At 34.9% G+C, this 25,467-nt stretch overlaps 2 protein-coding genes across 2 annotated transcripts in view; both read left to right on the top strand.

The window, feature by feature from the left end:
• LOC109406525 (ubiquitin carboxyl-terminal hydrolase 14) overlaps positions 1-25,467 on the top strand; it is a 33,746-nt gene that overhangs the window by 3,107 nt on the left and 5,172 nt on the right. The gene's annotated exons all lie outside the window — the stretch shown is intronic.
• LOC115262112 (transcription factor YY2) lies at positions 19,847-22,092 on the top strand. Its single transcript, XM_029864142.2, has 2 exons — positions 19,847-20,443; positions 20,519-22,092. Exon 2 carries the CDS (start codon positions 20,547-20,549, stop codon positions 21,816-21,818), a length of 1,272 nt encoding a protein of 423 aa, XP_029720002.2. The 5' UTR covers positions 19,847-20,443; positions 20,519-20,546; the 3' UTR covers positions 21,819-22,092.

Here is a 25,467-nt window from a genome sequence, read left to right as displayed (position 1 = left end):
GCATCAGATCTCTTCGCGGTCTTCGACAAAGTTTTTCAGGATACCCTAGGCAAGGAAGTTTTCGATCACCTGGCAATTCAGGCCAAACATTTCAATAGGTCCTATCTGCATTTGAGAGACTCTCTTTATTCACTTTCTCTTTCAATTATTGCAATGTAATGGTAAAGTTTTCAACTACTTTTGCAGTATAAATCAAAAGACGATTGATTTGACCATCGTTCTATGCAAGGAGATAATCATAATTCAAACGAAAAGCTGAGATATTCACGAAAGAGAGGGAAACCAAAGAGAGCCTCTCTTCTGCAGATAGGACCTTTAGACATGTTTGGCCTGAATTATTTGACTCATTTGTCCATAATTCAGTTCAGATGCATAATATTGAATTGTGGTGTTCGGCAAACTTGTAGATTAATGTTTTTCCTACAACTATCACCAAGGACGCCATATTCTAACTCTTATATTTATGACGTAAAAGTGTTAGTACCACCTACTCATACTAAACGATCGGATTTTTCGATCGTTTAGTATAAGTGGGTGGTACTAGCGCTCTCACAGCTTACACATGGTCGGCGTTAAGTCAGAGAGGACCATGTGTCTTTTCCTTAATTTCTAGAAAAACGACTTTAAAGTTTGCAACTCTCAAAGTTTTGAGTTTTTCAACTAATGTTCTTGATTTTTTGCCATAAATCTTAATAACTATTCATCGCAGCATTGCTCTGTATTGATCACGAAAAAACGTAAAATAAAGCTTGAAACCGAGAAATTGCTTAGTAATTGATTGTACTTAGTCCACTCTGACTGAACGGTTTTTGGAAAATCTTCAACCAACTACAGTTCACACTCAAGTTTTTACATATTTGATGAAAAAATAATGCACAAGTAGGACAACAGTTAATAGGAGTAGTGTATAATGTGAGCAGAAAGTTTGAAACTTGATATTTTTGTTATTACACTGTTGATTACCATTTTCAATTTTTATGTTCAGTCAGAGTGGACCAAGTACAACAGTTCAATATCACATAAAGGGTAGTCAATTAATAAGCTATTTAAGAATTTTTAACTTGAACATTTAATAGCTAACAACTTTTGAATGTATTTTCATAGTTCGGTACGTTTTTGAAATACTGTAGTTACACAGTTCATAATAATTTATTCAGAGGACTGGCATTTTTCAAAAATTCGTTCAGACAGAGTGAACCAAGTACACAATTCCTAAATAATCGGTAAAATCAATTTCTTCATTAAACGGGTATTGGTACATTTCAATATGATGCCCAACAGTTACTATACAAACATATTTTGATTTGGAAAGGATTACGAAGAATAAAGTAATTTCAACTATTTTTCTTAGAGACACATGGTCCACTCTGTCTGCACGCGAAATGCCACAATATGCTTCAACGCGATAATCTGTAAACTACGATATTGACCATAATAAAATGAAAATTCACGTGCTTTCTTGATCAATATTCATCAGAAAATACGTTAGGAAGTCATACGATTTAGAAACGTATCACATTTTGATGGTAAACTATTTCATTTATTGGATTTTAACCAATACACATTTTTTCAACTCTCTTGACAACAAGCATATGGTCCACTCTGACTGCACACTATTATCGATTTTTTCAATTCAATCAAAAGAAAATTGTGCTATAACTCTCGTTAATTGTAACATTAAGAAAATTGGGTGAATGTTCCAAGTAGCTTAAGTAATTCTTAATCAAATGCCCTAAAAATCTAATTTTCGTCAATTTTGTTACTTGGTCCCCTCTGACTTAACGCCGACCACATAAGAGCTAGAATATGGCATCCTTGGTGATGATTGTAGGAAAAACACTAATCTACATGTTTGCCGAACACCACAATTCAATATTATGCATCTGAACTGAATTATGGACAAATGAGTCAAATGATTGCCAGGTGATCGAAAACATCCTTGACCCTAGGCTATGTTTTCACTTTAACGGTTACACGGTTTTAGAAAAATTCGAGCTTGTTATGAGAGAAATGCAAAAAAGTGTGTTTTCCAATGTAAAACCCCATACAAACTTCATACGCGATGCGCAAAACGTAGACATAACCGATCGTGCCCAAATTTTGCACACTTATTTGAGTCCTGATATGGGATCAAAAAAGCTTTGATCTGATGGGATACCATTGAATTTTTCACTTTTCCATATAAACGATGACCCACTCTAGTATCTAGTCATGTGCGAAAATTCAAGTCAATCGTATTGAAATTGAATGAGTTATAGCAGCAAGTGTCCAAAATAGGTCCCAGACCTAATTCTAAAGATGGGCTGGTAATGGTTTATTCTTCATGATTTTGCTAATCAAGTACATACAGTATGGCCAGTAGTACACAGGGTCAAATATTTGACAAGGAAAGAACTCAAGAAACAACATCAGTTTGACACTAATGAAAATTCGATCGAGTCAAACAAGATGTTTGAGCATTGGTTTCTTTTTGGACAAATATTTGACCCTGTGTACTAGCAGCTTATGACCCATAAAAAAATGCGACATTTCATTTTTTGCGGTATTTGATGATTTTTAATGAAATAGTCCTAATGAATTAAACTTTTTTGGATCAGGATACAAGAAGGAGAACATATGGAAACCATTAAGAAATATGTACTCTTTAATACGCCCATGTTTGAAAAATATTTTAAAAATAATTTCAAATGTTTAGGAAACAAATACTAAAAAAGGTGCTACATATTAAAAACCGTATTTAAGATAAATTAATTAAAAACTTACCACTTTTTCAAAACAATTTTTTGTCGATGAAGGCATATAAACCTACCTTTCTGATAGGTACAAATACTAAGTACTTAAAAACAATTTCATGCTTAAAACATAATATTTTCTAAAAATAATCATTTGTCAAATAATTCAATTTTCAGAAAATATCTCTTAATTTATAAGTTAATATTTTTTCGTTCTTGTCCGACGAACCAACGAACTCCTGAAGACCTTTTCCAGCCATAAAAGTACTATTTTGAAAATAAAATTTGATTGAATGTGATTGAAAGCAATTGGGTTTTTAAATTTAGATAAATGTATTGATTTTTTGGTTTTATACGAAAGAGCATCTTTTTCTGAACCACTATGATTTTTTTCAGATTTTTAGAACTTAATTTTAGTACCTAAAATCAATTTCGAAGAGATTTTTCAAAATCACCTTTTGACAGCTGGGCAACTGTTTGACAGCTCCGCCCAGTACAAAATGCGACGAGGGGTGATTCGACAAATCGCTCCCATACAAACTTCAAACTGATTTTTGAATAGGTTTCCGGGCACCAAAATTCATGAAAATTTGGATTTCGGCTCAGTTTGGCATGCAGATTCCGAATATGAAATTATCTCAACACCACTAAAGAAGCCAATTGATAGAAAATGATATCCTTAAAAAACAGCCTCTGGCGCGTGGACGATTTCGACATCCATATGTTCAACGTTATAATTCCAAAGGTATGTGCATGAAATCAGTCTATGTTCCTTTGCCATTATCAGATTAGTGGCTCTACTATACCATCCAATAGATACATGCAAGGTTTATCAGTTCGAAGTAGGGGAACGATGACTTTGAAAACTGTCGCATTTTTTTATGGGTCATACTGTATGTTGCAGATATATTCCGGTTTTTGGACATTTTGGCTACCATCCGGAAAGTTCCGAGAACATGGAACCACCCGGGAAATGCCAAGTTTTTGCCTTTCTCGTACACCAAAGCGTACCGGAAGGCTATATGTTCACTCAAAAAACGAACTTTCGATAGAAGGTTCGGAGGGTCAAGTCACATATACCAATCAACTCAGTTCGACGAATTGAAATGATGTCTGTATGTGTGTATGTATGTCTGTGTACAAAAAAGGTCACTCACTTTTAAGGCACTTCCCATTGACCGATTTTACGGATTATAGCACGAATCGAACCGGAATATCACCGCATTATTTGGTATTGAAAATGGTTAGGATCGGTCAAGGCGTTCCGGAGTTATGGCCATTTTAGTGATCCGGACCAGCACCGGTGGAACTGGTCATAATATGACCATTATATAAAATGAATTATATAAAAATGAACCAAGCCCCATCATGCGACACATCAAGCTGCGCCGATTTTTGTAACCTTTAGCATGGTTGACGAATTTTGCGCGGAAATAAATACTGGAGACCAGAAAATCCCCAATATCGGTCCAATATTTAAGATGGCGACCAGAATATCCAAGATGGCGGTCTAAAATCCAAGATGGCGGTTGAAAATTTTGGTCCTAAAACCATGCAATAGGGATATATTTGGTATGAGGAAGATGCCCGGAACTAAAAAATAGCCACCAGAATATTCAATGGCGGCTCAAAATTCAAGATGGCGGCTCTTTAATGGAGTTTTAGGCCCCAAACCATGCCATATGGGTATATTTTGTATAGAGAAGATGTCCGGAGTCCCAAAATGGTGGCCAGAATATCCAAGATGGCAGACTAAAATCAAAGATGGTGGCTCCAAATTCAACATGGCGGCTCTTTAATGGAGTTTTAGGCCCCAAACCATGCAATATGGGTATATTTGGTATGGAGAAGATGTGCTAATATGGGTATATTTGGTATAGAGAAGATTTCCGGAGTCCAAACGTGGCGACCAGAATATCCAAGATGGCGGTCTAAAATCCAAGATGGTGGCTCAAAATTCAAGATGGCGGTTGTTTAATGGAGTTTATGACCCCAAAACAATGCAATATAGGTATATTTGGTGTGGGGAAGATGTCTGGAGTCCAAAAATGGCGACCAGAATATCCAAGATGGCGGTCTAATATCTAAGATGGTGGCTATTTCATGTAGTTTATGACCCAAAAATTATGCAATATGGATATTTGGTATGGGGAAGATGTCCGGAGTCTAAAATTGGCAGCCAGAATATCGAAGACGGTAGTCTAAAATAAAATATGGTGGCACAAAATTCAAGATGGCGGCATTTTAATGGAGTTCTAGGCCCTAAAACCATGCAATATGGGTAGGGTATATTTGGTATGGGGAAGATGTCCGGAGTCCAGAAATGGTGACCGTTATGTACAAGATAGCGGTCTAAAATCCAAGATTTCGGCTCAAAATTCAAGATAGCGACTTTTTCTTAAGATTTTGAGGCTCAAACATCAAAAGTTATATAAACGATATGATTTCTGGTGCCATAAAATGGATTTTTGAAATCACTCAAAGGGGCTTTTCCCTCTTTCAAAATTTTTAGTTAAAAATAAATAACAATAACAATCAAAATGCATTTTTGTTAAACATATGAAAGTGCTATACAGTTTCTTACCGATTTTGGCAACACCCGTTTTTGTCTACTCCCGATTTTGGCAATACCCGTTTTTGGCAACATTTTTTTTATCGATTTGGGCAACACCCGATTTCAGCAACACTGTTTTACCGATTTTGGCAACACAAATTTTTGACAAAATTTTTTTATCGTAAAATCATCTTAAATACATGTTTTTAGTTTTACCTCTATCAAAAAATATCAAATTCATATAAAATATAAATCATGACGTAATTGTGACGTTCAACTTAAGGGGAACGTTTTGTAACTTTTTAATAGTCCATATTGATAATATAAGTCAAAATAACGTATAAAAGTTGTAAAATCACAATTTTTTTATCGATTTTGGCAACACCCCATTTTGGCAACATAAAATTCACCTCGTGTTGCCAAAATCAGTAAGAAACTGTATTCATCAACATGTCACTTGAGTTTTGTTGAAATGGGTTTTCGAAGGCACGAGAAAGGCGCCAGCACCGCTAGGTGGATTGACTAGGGTTTTTTTTTTGCAATGAGCCATTTTACGAGACGTTTCGGATCAGCTGATCGCTCACTTCATGAATGAAAATTTGACAGGAGGTTGCGCCCAAGCCCGTGAGTGTTAATATCAATATCAACACTGTTGTCGTTTCGTAAAATAGACTATAGGCTTTGTCAGTTGACAGGCCACTGTTCACAACTGCCGAGAAGAGGCGCAAACGCTGAACTGTCATTTTCATAGGAGAACTGTCAAAGGCCTCCAAAATCAGCTGGTTTTAAACGTCTTCTGATTAGGCCTATGCTGGTTAACATTTACGTAAAACAGTTAAAGCCTCTTTCAAATGTTGGCCCAGATTTGTTGGGAAATTTTCACTGGGCATCCCTAATTGTTGAAATATTTCCTCCAAACAGCTTATTATTTTTCGATATCAAAAAGCACAGATTAGATCAGAGAGCGCAGTGTCTCTCTCACCTTTCTCTTTCGTTGTTCATTCTTTCGCATTTTTATAAACATTTTTTTCCTGGTGACATCCGAACAATGAACAACTTGAAAGAAATCCGGCTTATGGGTATTTTATATGAATATTCGAAAAAATAAATTGAAAAAATATTCTTACTGATGAAGAAAGTTGGAGAACTTTTGTAGCAAATCGTAATTTAATAGTAAATTCTGTTTTTTGCACTGTTTTTCAACATATTTGGTTCCACTATTTAGAAAGAAGTCTGGCAATCAAAACCAAAACATGTGGCCATATTGAATTCGGACAGGCGAACGCCATGTTGGATTCGAAAATAAACAACTTCGACCAGAAGAGCCAAAGAGAGAATTCCAGCATCGAAAAGCTCTTTCTCACACGCTAAGAAAATGTTACTCTAAAATGAGTAAGATTCACACAAAACTGAGCTAAACTGGGACAGCTCAAAAAATGAGTAAATTGCATTTCCAGCGATAGCGCTGGCCCAAGTGTAAAAATCCAACCAATTTAGGCCGTATAATATTCTTCACATCAGCAAGAATATTATACGACTTAAAATGATGAGATTTTCACACTTGGGCCAGCGCTATCGCTGGAAAAAAAATTTACTCAATTTTGAGTTGTCCCACTTTAGCTCCAAAATGAGTGAATTTTCTGACCGTGCACGAAAGATTTCAGGCAACCGGTAGTCTCTCCAACTCAAACCGTGAACTGGGGTTAGTTTGGAATGAACAAAATTAATAAACCTTATTATTGCTTTTATTGCACCGTATTCGACCCCCTGCAGAATTTTTTTGTCACACCACAATATGTTCCCACTAGTTTCAGCATACATTGGTTCGTTTCGCTGCTAGCAATTTTAAGCGTCAGTTACACTTTTTGGGTGGTGCATGGGATAATCGGTTTGTTTACTTGCTACTTTCTTTGGTGTTTGACGTGTGAACAAAATTTAATCACAGACAAACAGACGTCTCACTCTAGTCACTTCTTATCGTTACCCTTTTTAACGGTTAGTTCAAATATTTTGTAATTCGCAAATCGCTCGGTCACGGCGCCCGCATCGTTTTTACTCCTGTTTGACGTTTGTTCACTACCGCCATCTACTGAGTGGTTTGCGTAACACAGCTTGGTTAGCATTGGGCGATTATGCTTTCGTGACGATGATTTTTATCGCAATTTGTTCCAAGTGATACGTCTGTTTGTCTGTGATTTAATATTTAATATTTAAGACGATTGAACATTTGCACGGTAATCGAAGAAGCAAAGTAATACTTATGACACACATGTGATACAAGAATCACTGTACAATAGGCTCCTAAAGTCCTATCGAGTTTCTTGTTTTAAACCACAATATATGGTTCAAGAGTACATATTTACTCAATTTTTGACGTTTTTATTAACCGTAGTTGAAAATATATAATTTTTATTTTTTTAGCCTTTTGTCTCGTCCCTAGCTTACAACACATACTTTGAGTAATTTTTTTTCACCGTGTATGTCAGATAGGAACATTTTTGAAATCCCAGTGCGAAAAATGTCGAGCTCAGTCACACAAGGTAGACCTCAAATGTCAAAGTAGAACTATTTACCATTTTACTTATTTCGAATTTTCTATTTATTCCTTTGTTTTTCAAGTTCGAGTAAAGTACAATTTCGATTAGAATACCATGCTTGATCGCATTATTCAATATAAGCGAGATTTCGTCTTTAATTTTAGGACCCTATTGCGCTTGAAATGAGTGCCATACTGAAAATTCTCTCAGTTCAAGTCAGTCTTGTTGAAATTTTCTTGACACTGCGTACCGTTGTACAGGAATCACACTCGTATCACATGTCTGTCTGGGGTATAAGATGCAATAATTTGGCTCCTTATGGATTACTACACGAATTTATACTGGCCAGCACTACGGGCAAGACAGATCTAACGAGAGATAATCTGTGCTCGAAATGTTGTTCTGGATTCCTCACAGTTCCTCAGATTTTCTCCCATTTATGCCAAAGTATGATCTGGCACGCAGGCACCAATGTCAAACTGAAAAGTGTTGCGTATGCTGTATGAACATTTCAGTTTTGGGGATGTCTTTCAACCAATTTCGTCGATCATTGTTCAAAAGAGTAACTCCAAATTTCTCAGAGCTGATTTCGTTTGCACAGTGACTTGCCCCTAGGGCCAGCATTAATTCGTGAAGTGGTCCATGGTCCACTGCACGAATTTATGCTGGCCGGCTTACTATAGACACTATAGATTCCATAGACTCGCGGAGGCGAAGACAACTGTAGCCAAACGAACTGTCAGTTCGTGTAGCCAAACGAGCATGACGTTACGATTTCAATAGCGATAATGGATTACGTGACGTCATATTTGCTCGGTACACTCTAAATTCACGGTAAAACACACTAAAATCGTATTGCTCAACCATGTATCCGCGAGTCTATGGAATCTATAGTGTCTATACTGCTTACTCCAACACGAATAGAAAAATACCCCCACCCCCCCCCCCCCCCCCCCCCCCGAATAGAAAAATACTATTCATGGCATCGTTCATATTATACAATGTCCATTGGAGCAATAATAACTATACAAGAAGTAATCATTTTATGATATAATGATAGGACTTGAAAATTTTCAACAATTCAAAATTGTTTAAGTATCATTGAACGTATAATAATGATACGTTGAATAATAATTCAATCATTTTTAATAATAGGATTTACCAAAATTGCAGCGACAAACATGATGCGTTTGACTTTTTTTCACTTTATTTAGTATTGTTAATGATTTAAATAAGAGATCATCACACTAATTTGCACTGTTGTCTGATTTTCGATGACGTTAACACATTTTTTTGGCATTTTTGGCACCACCACCGACCACGGGCGGAGCTTCAAGAGAGATAGGGAACGAAATGCGGCACTTATATGCACGAAAAACAAACCAGTAGTGCAGACAATTTCAGGCTCTTGTTACGACACTGATAGCTGCTGCCGTTAACGTTTCCAGTGAGCAGTTACAACCAGCTAACGGAGCTTCTATTCCTACAAGCTACGGAGTCACTCGACGGAGATAGTCGAGTGACTCCGTAGCTTGTAGGAATAGAAGCGCCCGTCTAGCGAATTGGGAGTCGTGAGTTCGAGTCTCACCGGAGTACGTGGATTTCTTTTCATAATTTCAAATCTCAATTTGTTCATCGAGCACATGTTCTGTTGTGCACATGGATGTCAAAGCATTTTCAACAGTGTAATTCCCACATGGCTTGGTCAGCCAAAGCAAAATCAAGAAATTGACATTTGTAAGGTGCTACGGTCACCCTTACCGTATTCGGTCGGCCGAGGACCGACCCGTCGAGAGTCCGACTGCACACTAATTGCCATACCAATAAGTGATTGGAAGGCAGTGCCCGAAGCTCTCGACAATTAAAAATAACTTCCTCTCCCGCTTTGACATACATGTGCACAACAGACAATGTGTTAGATGTTCATCTAATCCCATCCGAAGGGGGTTTGGATTGTGAAAAGAAGATAACCATGTGCGATTGTGGAATTGAGTTCAGTTCTAGGCCTGCTGGCGACGGAGATAGTCGAGTGACTCCGTAGCTTGTAGGAATAGAAGCGCCCGTCTAGCGAATTGGGAGTCGTGAGTTCGAGTCTCACCGGAGTACGTGGATTTCTTTTCATAATTTCAAATCTCAATTTGTTCATCGAGCACATGTTCTGTTGTGCACATGGATGTCAAAGCATTTTCAACAGTGTAATTCCCACATGGCTTGGTCAGCCAAAGCAAAATCAAGAAATTGACATCAGCTAATTACGTCAAGTCACTTAAAAACATACCTGCGGCAAATGCTAGAGCTGCTCATCAAAGAAGATGTTCCGCGAATTCGATAGGATTTTCTTTTCTGGAACCACTACCACTTGTAAACACTCGCGACCGACAATCCAATTTGGCCAAGTACGGAGACACCACGCAATAAAGAGCAAGCGCATCAAAAACACGGTTCGATTCCCGATCCAGCCTCAGATCCAGTAAACTGTTAAAAAAAAAACATCACAATGTAAACAACGATTCATATAATGATACAAAAACTTGACAGTGCCCAGCGAATGCTCGCAGGGGTGTATTTTTTCTAGTCGATAAAAATGTTTCATGAAATATTTCCGTTTCGGTTTAATTATTCACTGAATCGTAAACAATATGATAAAGCGATTATTATATGAATAATATTGCTAAAATTTTGTTCGAGAAAAATGGCAACGATACTTAACGACCCATTCGGTCTATCATTGAAACTCCATAAATGATAACTGGTAACATCGATATGATTCATTGTATCATCGATTTATAATCCAGTTTATGATAATACGAATAATAAGAAAATGATATCCCGTATGGCTTATGTATGATACCGTTTTATTCGGGCCCTTCCCAACTGCATTAACTGCATTAAAATACACTCGTGACGAAGTGGACGAATGGAGCGTCGCCATCGTATCATACTCGTGTCTTCTACAATAAGGGCTTGTTCACAAATGTCATAACGCTGAAGGGGGTGGGTGGGTGTACTTCATGGTGTTACAGCTTGAACAAAAAAATTTTCTTCCCATATAAACAATGTTACGAAGGGGTGGGTGGGTGTCAAAAAAGGCCAATTATGGCGTTATGACATTTGTGAATGAACCCTAAGCGCAGAAATTAGCTGATTGATTGCGCAGAAGATACCGAAACAATCAAAATACATGCAGTCGCGCATATTTATCTCAAGGCATCAACTTTGCGTGACAATTTTTCTTACAACGTATAATAATAGAGCTAATAAACTATAGAGGAAGAATGTCGCTGGCGTCGCCGCCGCAACATCTCTTGCTGACGGAGATAGGCAGGGCTATAAGTGTCAAAGCAAAAAAGTATGCAGTTTGACAGATAGATACCCGGCATGTTTCCGAGCGAGAACAAAGAGAACCCGAATAAAAAATACAGTAGAAAAACCGAACGTTGTATTGTAACAGTACTATTTAAAACCATATTTTTACAATAGAAACCACTGTAAAAATAAAAATACAAAAACAATAAAATGTAATGTAGAACACCATACAGTAAATTGTAAATAAGATTTTTACAATATACTATACGGGTTGTTAAGTATCGTAACAATATAAAAACATATTTTTCTCCATATACATTTTTTTGCAAAACCATACATTATATTGTAAATGAATTGTTATAAATACTGATACGTGGGTTTTAATAAACCGTACATTGTATGGTACACATATGGTTTCAAACAACAAAATGTACCGTAAATATATTGTTTTTAATTGTAGTTTCACCACTGGTTATACATTTAATTAAATGGTTTTGGAATGGTATTGGTTTACATTACATGGAATGGTATTGGTTTACATTACATAAACCATGTAATGTTATATTATCTTGTCATTTTCCTCCTGTTAATGGCATCTTAGGCTTACTAGCATTATGAGAATGCGCTTTGGGAATTCTCCAGAGCGTTTTGTCCACGTCTAATGTGAGGTATGGACTTCAAACGGAATCGCTCAAGTAATTTTCGTTCAGTGCATTATTTTTCCGTGACCGGAATGGTCAAGAAATTTAACACAGTAAGCCCCATTTGATTTGACGTTTTGTTTCACCTCCGTACTAGGATCCGGAATAAAGCGACGCTTTATTATTTCTTGAGCGATTCCTTGCCTGAATTTCCCACGCATCGAGATAGGCCGAGAAATTTCTTGCGATCTCCGTACTACCCATAAGTCTGAGTCGAGGTTTGAGTAGTCTCTGATTGCATTAACAGTTGAAGCTGAGGCTCCCATGCCCACCAGCCAGATAACCGGGTTTTGCAAACTAAGCATTACATGTGGCAACACTTTGAGCGGCATGATGGAACTATGCCGAGTGCGCTAAGTGTTATTAGACCACTAATGTAGTTGCATGAAGTGGGTGACGAGGCACATAAGTATCATTACAGCGTGCTTAACCGTTATTGCAATATTGAGGCTCCAGTTTGACTAAAGTTTGAAATACATGTACATATGTATTTAACAACTCATAAGAAAACTGTCAAGTTTGATTCAAGTATAAGTTAGGTTAAGAAGCGAACCCACAGACGAACCTATATTAGAATTTCTTTCAGTATTCAGTCCAGTCCATATGTTAAAGATGGCTCTACGTCAAAGATAAAGTTCGTCAATCGTATTCCTCTTATCGCACTCTACATACCTAGCCCGCCAAGGGGTAGTCACTCTACACAGTGTGCCTTGGGCACATCAGGCACACCTGTGGCACCGGCAGGCACAGATTTTATGGCGGCTGCTATAAAAAATTTGACAATTGTACTCCAGGCTGAACTGAAATTATGAAACAAAATCTCAGCAATCTTTGAAGCCAAGAAAAAAAAACATCAGCTGTCAAGTGATCAAAGATACGGCCACAATAACTGGGATGTTTTTTCTAAAACATTTTTATTTATTTTTTACCTATTCCATATTTTAAGCAAGGTTCTATGCACAAAACCTAGGATTACAAAACAAGTACTATCTACAAAAATCCTTCTGAACCCCGAAATCTCAAAGTGCAATCCCAGATGGGAACAGGAGGAAAACTCCAGGCTGCTGGTCTTGGGCGAATGACAGTTTCCGCTCGAGTTTCCGTAGTGGTCATTCAACTTTTTGAGACCCGATTCAAAACTTCCAACTCCACAGTTACTAAAATGGAAACTTGAGCTTCCGACTGAATCCGACTCCTGCATGGTTTCATTAAGCCTTTGTGTCACAGGATCGTTGTTATTGTTTGGGGATTTTTGGATCGCTTGTCAATTATCTTAATCTATCTCAACCTGTCTAAATCTATCTGAACACGATTTAGGGTTATGTAGTGCCAGAGACCAATCATGTAGCAGGATACTGCTGCTCCTGCCTGGTAGCTAATGATTGTCAGGAACTATTTTGACCATGTTGGTACTCAATACCTAAAGAAAACGATTCTCGCACTCAGTATCATACGGGCGTATCTGCAATGATCGATTTCTCTTCATCGATTTTCTCTTCGGCTAATAACTTGACCTGCAACTCACTTTTGGTTGTTTTTGTTGTTTTAGATGTTAGTCCTAGTTGTCCTTCACCGAAATGCACCGAGAGATCATCCAAATACTGGTCGTATTTTTCGGAATAATCCGAAGAGAAAATCGACGAAGAGAAATCGATTATAGTAGATACGCCTGTATGATACTAAACGCGAGGATTTCACTGAAGTTTATACCGAGGCGTATACTGATTCGTGGAAACTCGACGATTGGATTGTGAGCGCCTACAAGGAGCTCAAGTTGCTGACACCCTTATGATCGAAGCTTCAATATCCTTGTTTTCCGCTCTAGAATAAAGGTTTCTAGGAGCAAGGTTTCTAATTTTCTACCGTTTGGAGCATCTTAAATAATCCGTTTTTAACATTCTTGATTTGTTTCAACCAGCCTCCTGTCACGCGGCCATGTTTTTGAGGTCAGCATAAAAATCCAGGAACGATTATTGACTGTGGCTGAATCATATTAACAACAATTATAAATTTTATGAAAACTTTATTCCTTTGACGAAGACGAGCTGATACTATTACGACTTCATTTTTAAATAAATAATTGCGAAATTAAAAATCATGTTTTGCCTAAACTAACGATTTTAAAAGGTGAAAAAAAATTGGTTGCGAAAAAAAGTTTCGCCGCTTTTGTTTTTTGCTCCTGGAATCATGTTTGTTTACAAACTTTGCGCTGTCATGGGGAACCAAGCCGCCGAGCCGCCGCTATAATGTTCAACGAGGCGGCTGGAAGTGGGAACCAGAGATGTTGGCTCGTTATTTTCCTGTGGGGCAGTATTGCGGTGACAGGAGGCTGGTTTCAACCCACAGTACATAAAACTAGGGGACAATGTTGTAAACTCATTTATCACAACGCTCAAATTGAAATGGTATATACTGGGGGTACGCAAGCGAAGCGCAAATCTGGGTGTGCGGAGGTGATGGAGGTACGTGGCTGGCTGGTTTCACGCATCCAGAAAGGAATGCAGAAGGAGATGAAAAAATGTCAACTGATAAGTGATGAATGCTTCGGGTGATAAACGATTGTGGTGGGGATGAAGGGAGGCAGTCATTAGTAGATTTCCAAATGGGTACGAAAACCACATTGAACCGAAATACACGGGATTTTCTGAAATGGTGAGCCGTTTAGACAGCATACGGCTGTACCCGCATGGAAAAATCACGCCTGGGCCATCATCACAAGACAATTCACTGGATCTGACCTTCCGATCGGTGAGCCTGTACATTGGGAGCCCTTCCAAGCACGCTTTCGTGAAAAAGTTTGTCCGAACGGCCATTTGGACCTGCTACGGAATCAATGGGTTTTCCTCCGGTTCCTATCCGGGATTGAACCTTGAGACTCCTAGGTCCAAAATAGGTCTGAGAAAATATGTCTTGTTTTGTACATAAAACCATGCCTAAAATATAAAATAAAACATTAAAAATCAAAATTTAAATAAAATCCAATTATTGCGGTAGTATTTTTGATCACTTGACAGCTGATTCCTCTTTCTTGGCTTCAAAGATTGCTGAGATTTTGTTTCATAATTTCAGTTCAGGCTGGGCACAACTGTCAGCATTTTTTATGGCACCTCAGCGCCCCGGCACACTAGGGCACACCAGGGCACACTGGTAGGCACATTCAAAAAACGTTGGCACAAATGAAGTGTGTAGTGTGACTACCCCTTGTAGCCCGCCATATCTCTTGGATCTGCGATTCTTAAGACATCTGGTTTACTACTTATTTAAACATTTTATTGACTTTAAATTGATGTTTCAACTTATTCACTTTTTTCTTTCCTTTCATTTGCATCATAAAAGTCACAAAGATCAACAAAACAAAGCACGGAAAAAATCTAAAACTGAGCACGGAAAAATAATGTTTCGGAAAAGTGAATGGTTCAAACGTAAGAAAAACAGTATAATATAGTGTTACATAAAAATCGAATGTAAATGTATAGTAGCTACAATGTGCGAAGCTTTTAGTGAACCATTTCATTACAATATACATTATTGTAGCTGGTACACTGTATGGTGCAGGAATGGTTTTCACCAAACACCCTATGGTTAGTTTTTATCCGGGAACACCAGCGACATTCGTCCTCTATACACGGAACCACAAATCAACCCAAATATCGGTTCTTTTCACTCATATCGGCTCTTCCGTGCGAGAAGCCAAATTTGGCTATACCGCGTTAAAGCTCTGAGTGGGTAGTTTCCGCTTGATGCCGGCAGAAAACTGCAACCCATCGCAAAGTTCTTTCTACCTAGCGTTAACTTTCGAAGTACCCTAGTGGGTTGAAATAAACCCACTTTTGGGTAAACGACAAAGAACCCAAATTTGGCTTCTCGCACGGACATTTTCGGCTAGGTAGCTGCTTCTCGCTTTGTTTTTGACAACAATGCGAGCGGGAGAGCGAGAAAACAACCCACTGCTGGGTAAAAAGTTCAAGCGGTATACTTATTTTTGCGTTCTTTTAACGTATTTTTTAGGTAATCTGTTTTTTCCGTGTAGTTTATTAACTCTATTCGTATGAGCCTCTGCACGAATTTGCCCTATCCTTCTCACTCCCACAGAATATTTGAAAACAGCGCGCACAGTAAAAGTCACATTTGACTTTTACTGTGCGAACTGTTTTCAAATTTTCTGTGGGAGTGAGCAGTACTTTGGCAGTACTCCAGATTCGTGCAGAGGCTCATAATAGTTTGGTGGTGTACAAAACTGCGCCATCCCAGCACGGAGGAAGTTAGGCGTTCGACACTGTTAGGCATTTGTTAGGTATGTTGCTCATCGAAAATTTTTGGAGAGCATAAATCATAACCCCGAATTTATGCTGAATGTTCGATTTTTTCGCGCATCATTGACAGTTGAGCAAATAGCAGCGGAAAAAAACTTTGTTAGTAGCGGCAGCTTGAAAATCGCGTTCGTCGGTCGAGAAAATGAGAAAAAAATGCGCGTCTCAATTAGTTTAAACCCGTAGGAATCATTTCAGTCGTTCCGTCGTCCAACCCGTCAGTTCCTCGTCGCTGCTGCTGGTCAATGAGTCCGATTCGTTCTCGTCGTACTGTCGCCGGAACCAGTCATCACCAAAACAGTACCCGATTCCGTTAAGTTTGGCATCATCGGTGGCGGTCGGTGAGTCACTTTAATTTTAATTTATTTCTAATTCAAATTCTAAGTCAACTTCTAATTGAATTTTAATTTAATTTTAATTAAGTTTTAATTAAATTTTAATTAAATTTTAATTAAATTTTAATAAAATTTTTACTTAAATTTTAATTAAATTTTAATAAAATTTTAATTAAATTTTAATTTAATTTTAATTAAATTTTAATTAAGTTTTAATTAAATTTAAATTTAATTTAAATTAAATTTTAATTAAATTTTAATTAAATTTTAATTAAATTTCAATTTAATTTTAATTAAGTTTTAATTAAATTTTAATTTAATTTTAATTTAATTTACATTTAATTTTAATTTAATTTTAATTTAATTTTAATTTAATTTTAATTTAATTTTAATTTAATTTTAATTTAATTTTAATTTAATTTTAATTTAATTTTAATTTAATTTTAATTTAATTTTAATTTAATTTTAATTTAATTTTAATTTAATTTTAATTTAATTTTAATTTAATTTTAATTTAATTTTAATTTAATTTTAATTTAATTTTAATTTAATTTTAATTTAATTTTAATTTAATTTTAATTTAATTTTAATTTAATTTTAATTTAATTTTAATTTAATTTTAATTTAATTTTAATTTAATTTTAATTTAATTTTAATTTAATTTTAATTTAATTTTAATTTAATTTTAATTTAATTTTAATTTAATTTTAATTTAATTTTAATTTAATTTTAATTTAATTTTAATTTAATTTTAATTTAATTTTAATTTAATTTTAATTTAATTTTAATTTAATTTTAATTTAATTTTAATTTAATTTTAATTTAATTTTAATTTAATTTTAATTTAATTTTAATTTAATTTTAATTTAATTTTAATTTAATTTTAATTTAATTTTAATTTAATTTCAATTTAATTTTAATTTAATTTTAATTTAATTTTAATTTAATTTTAATTTAATTTTAATTTAATTTTAATTTAATTTTAATTTAATTTTAATTTAATTTTAATTTAATTTTAATTTAATTTTAATTTAATTTTAATTTAATTTTAATTTAATTTTAATTTAATTTTAATTTAATTTTAATTTAATTTTAATTTAATTTTAATTAAAATTAAAATTAAAATTAAAATTAAAATTAAAATTAAAATTAAAATTAAAATTAAAATCAAAATTAAAATTAAAATTAAAATTAAAATTAAAATTAAAATTAAAATTAAAATCAAAATTAAAATTAAAATTAAAATTAAAATTAAAATTAAAATTAAAATTAAAATTAAAATTAAAATTAAAATTAAAATTAAAATTAAAATTAAAATTAAAATTAAAATTAAAATTAAAATTAAAATTAAAATTAAAATTAAAATTAAAATTAAAATTAAAATTAAAATTAAAATTAAAATTAAAATTAAAATTAAAATTAAAATTAAAATTAAAATTAAAATTAAAATTAAAATTAAAATTAAAATTAAAATTAAAATTAAAATTAAAATTAAAATTAAAATTAAAATTAAAATTAAAATTAAAATTAAAATTAAAATTAAAATTAAAATTAAAATTAAAATTAAAATTAAAATTAAAATTAAAATTAAAATTAAAATTAAAATTAAAATTAAAATTAAAATTAAAATTAAAATTAAAATTAAAATTAAAATTAAAATTAAAATTAAAATTAAAATTAAAATTAAAATTAAAATTAAAATTAAAATTAAAATTAAAATTAAAATTAAAATTAAAATTAAAATTAAAATTAAAATTAAAATTAAAATTAAAATTAAAATTAAAATTAAAATTAAAATTAAAATTAAAATTAAAATTAAAATTAAAATTAAAATTAAAATTAAAATTAAAATTAAAATTAAAATTAAAATTAAAATTAAAATTAAAATTAAAATTAAAATTAAAATTAAAATTAAAATTAAAATTAAAATTAAAATTAAAATTAAAATTAAAATTAAAATTAAAATTAAAATTAAAATTAAAATTAAAATTAAAATTAAAATTAAAATTAAAATTAAAATTAAAATTAAAATTAAAATTAAAATTAAAATTAAAATTAAAATTAAAATTAAAATTAAAATTAAAATTAAAATTAAAATTAAAATTAAAATTAAAATTAAAATTAAAATTAAAATTAAAATTAAAATTAAAATTAAAATTAAAATTAAAATTAAAATTAAAATTAAAATTAAAATTAAAATTAAAATTAAAATTAAAATTAAAATTAAAATTAAAATTAAAATTAAAATTAAAATTAAAATTAAAATTAAAATTAAAATTAAAATTAAAATTAAAATTAAAATTAAAATTAAAATTAAAATTAAAATTAAAATTAAAATTAAAATTAAAATTAAAATTAAAATTAAAATTAAAATTAAAATTAAAATTAAAATTAAAATTAAAATTAAAATTAAAATTAAAATTAAAATTAAAATTAAAATTAAAATTAAAATTAAAATTAAAATTAAAATTAAAATTAAAATTAAAATTAAAATTAAAATTAAAATTAAAATTAAAATTAAAATTAAAATTAAAATTAAAATTAAAATTAAAATTAAAATTAAAATTAAAATTAAAATTAAAATTAAAATTAAAATTAAAATTAAAATTAAAATTAAAATTAAAATTAAAATTAAAATTAAAATTAAAATTAAAATTGAAATTAAAATTAAAATTAAAATTAAAATTAAAATTAAAATTAAAATTAAAATTAAAATTAAATTTAAAATTAAAATTAAAATTAAAATTAAAATTAAAATTAAAATTAAAATTAAAATTAAAATTAAAATTAAAATTAAAATTAAAATTAAAATTAAAATTAAAATTAAAGTTAAAGTTAAAGTTAAAGTTAAAGTTAAAATTAAAATTAAAATTAAAATTAAAATTAAAATTAAAATTAAAATTAAAATTAAAATTAAAATTGAAAAACAGGCTCCGATTTTTTTTTATTAAATATGTTTTGTCCAGCTTTCATTCGAGGCAGAAGTGCGGTTGTAGTAGTGAACGCCGATAAAAGTTCACTACTACAATCACACTTCTTGCTCGGATGACAGCTGGAATGAAAACAAGCAGCATAAAATCTATGCCTAACATTCGTCTAACAGCCCATACTAAAACATGTCTAACGTTAGTCTAATGTTAGACTAACAACATGTTTCGAATTTGCAACATGTCTAACAAAAGTGTGTCATATCTGTCTAATTTTAGACTAACATTAGGCAAAAGTGAGACAAAAAGTTAGCCTAACATGCTGGCCAGTTAGTCTCACATTAGGCTAATGTTAGGCTAACCCTCCGTACTGGGATGTCACAGTATCTGAATGAAACATTTCATACTACTCGCTCTGCTGCGAGACGAGCCATTTTGAGAGCGAGCTTTTTCGAACATGTGGTCGGTGTGAGTGCGAGTGCGAGCTTCGCTTCCATCATGGCCCCTGGCTCGAGCTCGATCCCAAAAGAGAAGAAGCAACGACGACGGCAGACATCTTTGTTTCTACGCGGACCAGTTTCGCACCGAAAGTGAACGATTTATCGCCGTTTTACGCCATCGCGAGTGTATTTCGGGGTCGGAAAATGCTCTGAAGAAGGAGTTTGTTGGTGGGAGATACTTTTAAAGTGGAATTTTGCCGTCGAAACGGGGAAAAAAGTGAAATTTGGTTAGGTATTGAAAAGGTCGAAAGTAGTTTGTGGGTGCTTTGAGTGCGGTGAAGAAGAAAAGGGAGGCAGTTGGTGTGAACAATAAGTGCGAGCAGGACAGGAGTATAGAAGACGGAAAAATTTTCGCCACTAAGGCGATCTGCGTTGCAGAAGCAGCTCGCAGAGTGTGAGTGAAAAAGAGCAAGAAAAAGGTGTAAAGACAAACATCAACAAAAGCGAGAGTCGTCCTTCTGAACTGAGGAGTGTGAAAGAGAATAATCCAACAAAGGGAAGCGCACAAGAGGCGCAGCACAGCTGCCGTTTTGGACTTCGGGTAAGGGAACCGCAAAAAAGTACCGGAGGTTTGCACAAATACATTGAATTGATGGATATATTTTTTTCGGACTAGACGAAGCTGGAAAACGGAGGCTGGAGCAATGTCCTCCCATCAGGATATTATGTGCGAGGTGGAAATATCCGATTCCAACATTGTGGAAGTGGTGGACGATGGTCACTTTGGAGCGGAAATCGGCTACGAACAGTATGAGGTTGGAGTTGGCGATGACCAGTACGAAGAGGTGACCTGCGAAACGGAAGATTCCCAAGGACTGATGATGCATCATATGGATGATGATGAGGAAATTCTACACCAGGAAGCGGACATTCAGGCCCATGAGGAAGTTTTGGATTCTTCCGGGGATCCGATGTGTGTATATGGGGATATCAATTTGGAGAATGAAATTTACATAGAATCTACACCTGGTCCCAGTTCGAGGAAACGAAAATCCGGCATGAAGCAGCCACGTATCGTAAATCGTATCCGGACAAACGACGTTCACAACCTGACCGCAGTCGAAACCATGGATGTCAATCAAAAACCAAGGCGATGGGAACAGAAACAAGTACAAATCAAAACCATGGAGGGGGAATTTAGCGTAACGATGTGGGCATCCGGAACGGACGATGATGATGGATCGAATCCGGAACCGGATCCGGACTATACGGAGTACATGACCGGTAAAAAGATTACCCAGGATATTCTCGGAATTGACCTTTCGGATCCAAAGCAGTTGGCCGAATTCGCCCGGCCTTTCCACAAGACAAAGTTGAACAAGTTGGTCAATGTGGCCACACCAATGGGAGGAATGTCATCGAAAATGTCGTCCACGTCCGGTGGGGAATCGTCCGACCGGAATATCGCTTGTCCCCACAAAGGTTGCAACAAAATGTTCCGAGACAATTCGGCGATGCGGAAGCACCTGCACACGCACGGTCCTCGGGTACACGTCTGCGCGGAATGTGGAAAATCGTTTGTAGAAAGTTCCAAATTGAAAAGGCATCAGTTGGTGCACACCGGCGAGAAACCATTCCAGTGTACCTTCGAGGGTTGTGGCAAGCGATTTTCGTTGGATTTCAATCTGAGAACGCACGTTAGGATACACACCGGCGATCGGCCGTACGTTTGTCCGTTCGACGGCTGCAACAAGAAGTTCGCTCAATCCACCAATCTCAAGTCTCACATACTAACCCACGCCAAGGCCAAGCGGAATAACAGTGGTGGAAGTGGCGGCGGCGGTGGTGGAGGAAGTCGGAACATTAGCAACCCCATGGCGTCCCATCCGATGGTTAGTGTCCCCTCGCAGTCGCTGGTCAAGATGGAAACGGTGGAAATCTACAACGATCCGCAGTACATCGTTTACACCGACTAGAAAGGTAGGATCTATGCAAAACAAAACAAGAGCGCCCGATGGGAGGAATTTTCGAGCAACACATCTCAGGAGAGAGGAGCAGGATGCCAGAAGAGGAATGCGTGTATGCGCGCGTGTTCAATCAACCTTTTCCAAATTTGTACATTTTTTTAGAATCCTCGTGCATGAGGATTCTCTCTAGTTTATCACATCATTTCTTTTAGAGATTCGATATTAGAATTACCTACAATCGGCATGAAGCGGAAAAGTTTATGAAGGATTACAAATCGTAAAACAGAAATAGTTTTCCATATTGTTTTCAATTCCCCGAACATTGAACTGTAAATAGCTCTTAAAGTAAAGTCGTCGTACCACCCTCCCGCGCAAAAGGGAATCATCAAGTGGAGAATAACCCTACTGATGAAGTTTGGATTTCTTAGCCGGTTTTGTTTTTAGCTGGGTCTTCTTTATCTCTGAATGGTCTCTTTTTCGATTTAACCAATTTGATTTATGTTAGGACTAAAATCGTTAGTGCATAATCAGATCAATTTCGGTTTATCCAAGCCCAAAAGTTTCCGTTTGGGACGAACTAGAATACAGCATAATAACTGTCTATTATATTTTTAAAAAGTAATGTGCAAACAATACAAAAATAAAATTCTGGTAATGTAAAAAGGTAGATTTTGTGGAAAACAAAGTTTGAATGTAATTATGTGTTTGCGTGTGTAGGTATGTATGCGTAGCGATATTGCGATTGATTGGAATCAGGAAGGATCAGGTGTGCATCTCCCTCTCTACACAACAAAAAGCATCAGGTCGGTATGAGGCATTCGTCGTTGTGCCAGGTTGTGAATTGTTATGGAATTTTTAAGTCACGACAGTTGCACTCCTCAAGTAAGGCTTATTGTACAAGTTGAGTAGTGTGAGTAGCCTTGTTCTCGAAAAACTATTTGAAATGGAATAGGGAAACTGTCATGTAGGACATAATTATGGCGGACTTGTTTTATTTCCATATTAGCGACAGAGTTGTATATGGTTACACTTTCTTGCCGAGGATGAAACCTGAAAAGCCAGGAATTTAAAGACAATTACACCGTCTTCGGCCCGAGGCCGCACAGACTGAACATTACTAACATTAGACGACGGACAACACATATCCGTAATAATTAGCGAAAACGCCGTAACCAACAAAATGTACACAATTTGAGTAATTGCAGGAGCGAAAAGAAGCTAGATTTGTCTTCTAAATGCTCATAAAATTTCCTTGATATCACTTTTCTAACTATTGAAAATCACTGATTGAGTGAAAGGCGTAATTCCATTCTATTCCAAATGAACAAAAACAAGAATTACGCCTTCTACTCCTTTGTTTTGTTTGGTGTTTTGTTTACGAAAGTGAAAGGCGAAACTGAAATCAACACGTAAACACGGCGAAAGCAAATGGCGAAATTCTGTCAAAATCATAAACAAGGCGAATAGTAAAAGGCGATTCTGAAAATGATATCGATTCGAGGCGCATAGTATTGGGCGAAATTAGCATTCTCAGGTATCAATTCAGGCGTAATTAAATAAATGCAATTTTTAGTGCAGAAAATATCAAATTCGTGCAGTGTTCTTAGAAAAACAAGAAACTATGTCAGAACTGTATCAATTAACCTTATTTAAGTTGAATTATTAGTCCTGTTCAACGACGTAGGTTGAACTTGCTCGAAGTTGCTGCATCCTACTCTTACCCATTTGTCAACAAACAGGAAAGAGCAGGATGGAGGAAGTTCGAGCAAGTTCAACCTACGTCGTTGAACAGGACTATTCTGTATTACTTCTAAATACACGGAGAAACTGAAAAACTCAAAATTAGGTACTTTTAAACTCAATTTTGAGTTCTTTTTCATCTCCCTTTTCATGCGCTCTTTCTATTGTTGTCAGAGAGTGAAGAGAGAAACAACCCAACTTTTGCAGTTCCGTGCGTCAAGCCAACACTGAGTTTCTAGCACAGTACTCAAATTTGAGTGAATACAACCTAGTCAAAATTTCGGTTGGGTGGAAAAAACTTAAAATTAGGTATTTTTTTCACATGGAAGCAAGCGGGAACAACCCAACAAAAACATCGATTCCATCAACTCAAAATTGGCTTGACGCACGCAACCCCGAAGTTGGGTGGAAAGCACTCACTTTTGGGTAGTTTCGTCTCTCCGTGTAGGAATTGAAATTTGATCAGCAAAATTCAGCTGTTGTTTTCGCATTGTTATTGTTTTGTTAGTTAAGCCCTATTCGCGAATTACTCCCGATATGTGGAGAATTTTCCGTTTAACGAAAAGTTTTCCCCGACTGGAGTGGGAATCGAACCCACACTCCAAGGCTTACGAAACACCTAAACGACTGGCGCCATTAACCACTCGGCCACGAAGCCACGGAATTATCCGAGAAGTGTAGTGGAGTTTTAGGTTTTCAATTTCAATGAGTCGCGAGTAAGACAAATTTCTCCAAAGTCTCGAAGGTATCGCCGTCTATCTTAACACTGCTGCCAGAACTTGTCCTGTTTCGCTCAGTTGCATCTCTCGGTGTGTACTTTGTTATAGCGGCATTGCAGCACCATTCGTTTCAAACGCTTGTACAGCTCTGCCGTTCCAAATGTTCCGGCAATGATAATCATATTAGTCCTGTTCAACGACGCAGGTTGAACTTGCTCGAAGTTGCTGCATCTTGCTCTTACCCATTTGTCATCAAACGGGTAAGAGCGGGATGGAGCAACTTCGAGCAAGTTCAACCTACATCGTTGAACAGGACTATTATTCGCAAAATAAACAAGTTGAATGGATTTCATAAGTCGTAGTCCGATTCTTCGCATTCTACCTTACAGAACGATGTTGAAAAGTAGGCAAGAGAGACCGTTACATCACAGACATGTGTATGTGGTCACATGGTCGCAGTCCCCGGCAAATTTCCAAATAACGGACAGTTCACCCAGAAACTTTACGTAGTATTTCACACCGTTGCATCGATCAGTGTGATAAGCTTCCGAAGAAAGCCTTTCTCGTCCATGATTTTCTATGGCTCTGTGCAGTCGAATGTAATCATGAAAGTGCTACTCTGTAATAATGTCGCTATCAGTTGGTGCATTAGGATCTGGTATTCACAAGATGTAGGAAGATTTATCGTACGGTCCGTTGTTGGCCGGCCATCAAAGAAGCCGTCTGGTAAACTTTGAACTCCGGAACAGGTGGTCCATAGCAATTTCGATATTACACTTGGATATTTCAAGCATAATTTTTCAAATCGACGTATCTAACTTTTTCACCGATCTGAGTAAATTCATGGTCAATGTTGACGACCATTTCACTAAAATAGTTTTTTATAAAAAGACTTTTCATAAGTTTTTTCGTGCTTAACATCACCAGGAATATAGCACGCACTAGGTAAGAAACAAAACCTACTCATTCCATATCATTTTTACAATGAATTTTGACAAAAATACACATACACCGGGTTGGCTCGAGATACGTCATGCCAGATACGTCGCTTTTGTATGGTGCCAGTTTGGTGTATCTGTTACTTTTGATTTTGGCTAGATACGTCGTTTGGTTTTCTCATATATCAAAACGGTGTATCTATCAGTAAAGTTGTAAACATCAAAATAGTCAGATACGTCGTTTCGAAAAATATTCTTAGT

This window comes from Aedes albopictus, chromosome 2 (assembly GCF_035046485.1).
Source record: "Aedes albopictus strain Foshan chromosome 2, AalbF5, whole genome shotgun sequence".
In the NCBI taxonomy this organism is placed as follows: Eukaryota; Metazoa; Arthropoda; class Insecta; order Diptera; family Culicidae; genus Aedes; species Aedes albopictus.
This window is presented reverse-complemented; position numbering and strand designations above follow the sequence as displayed.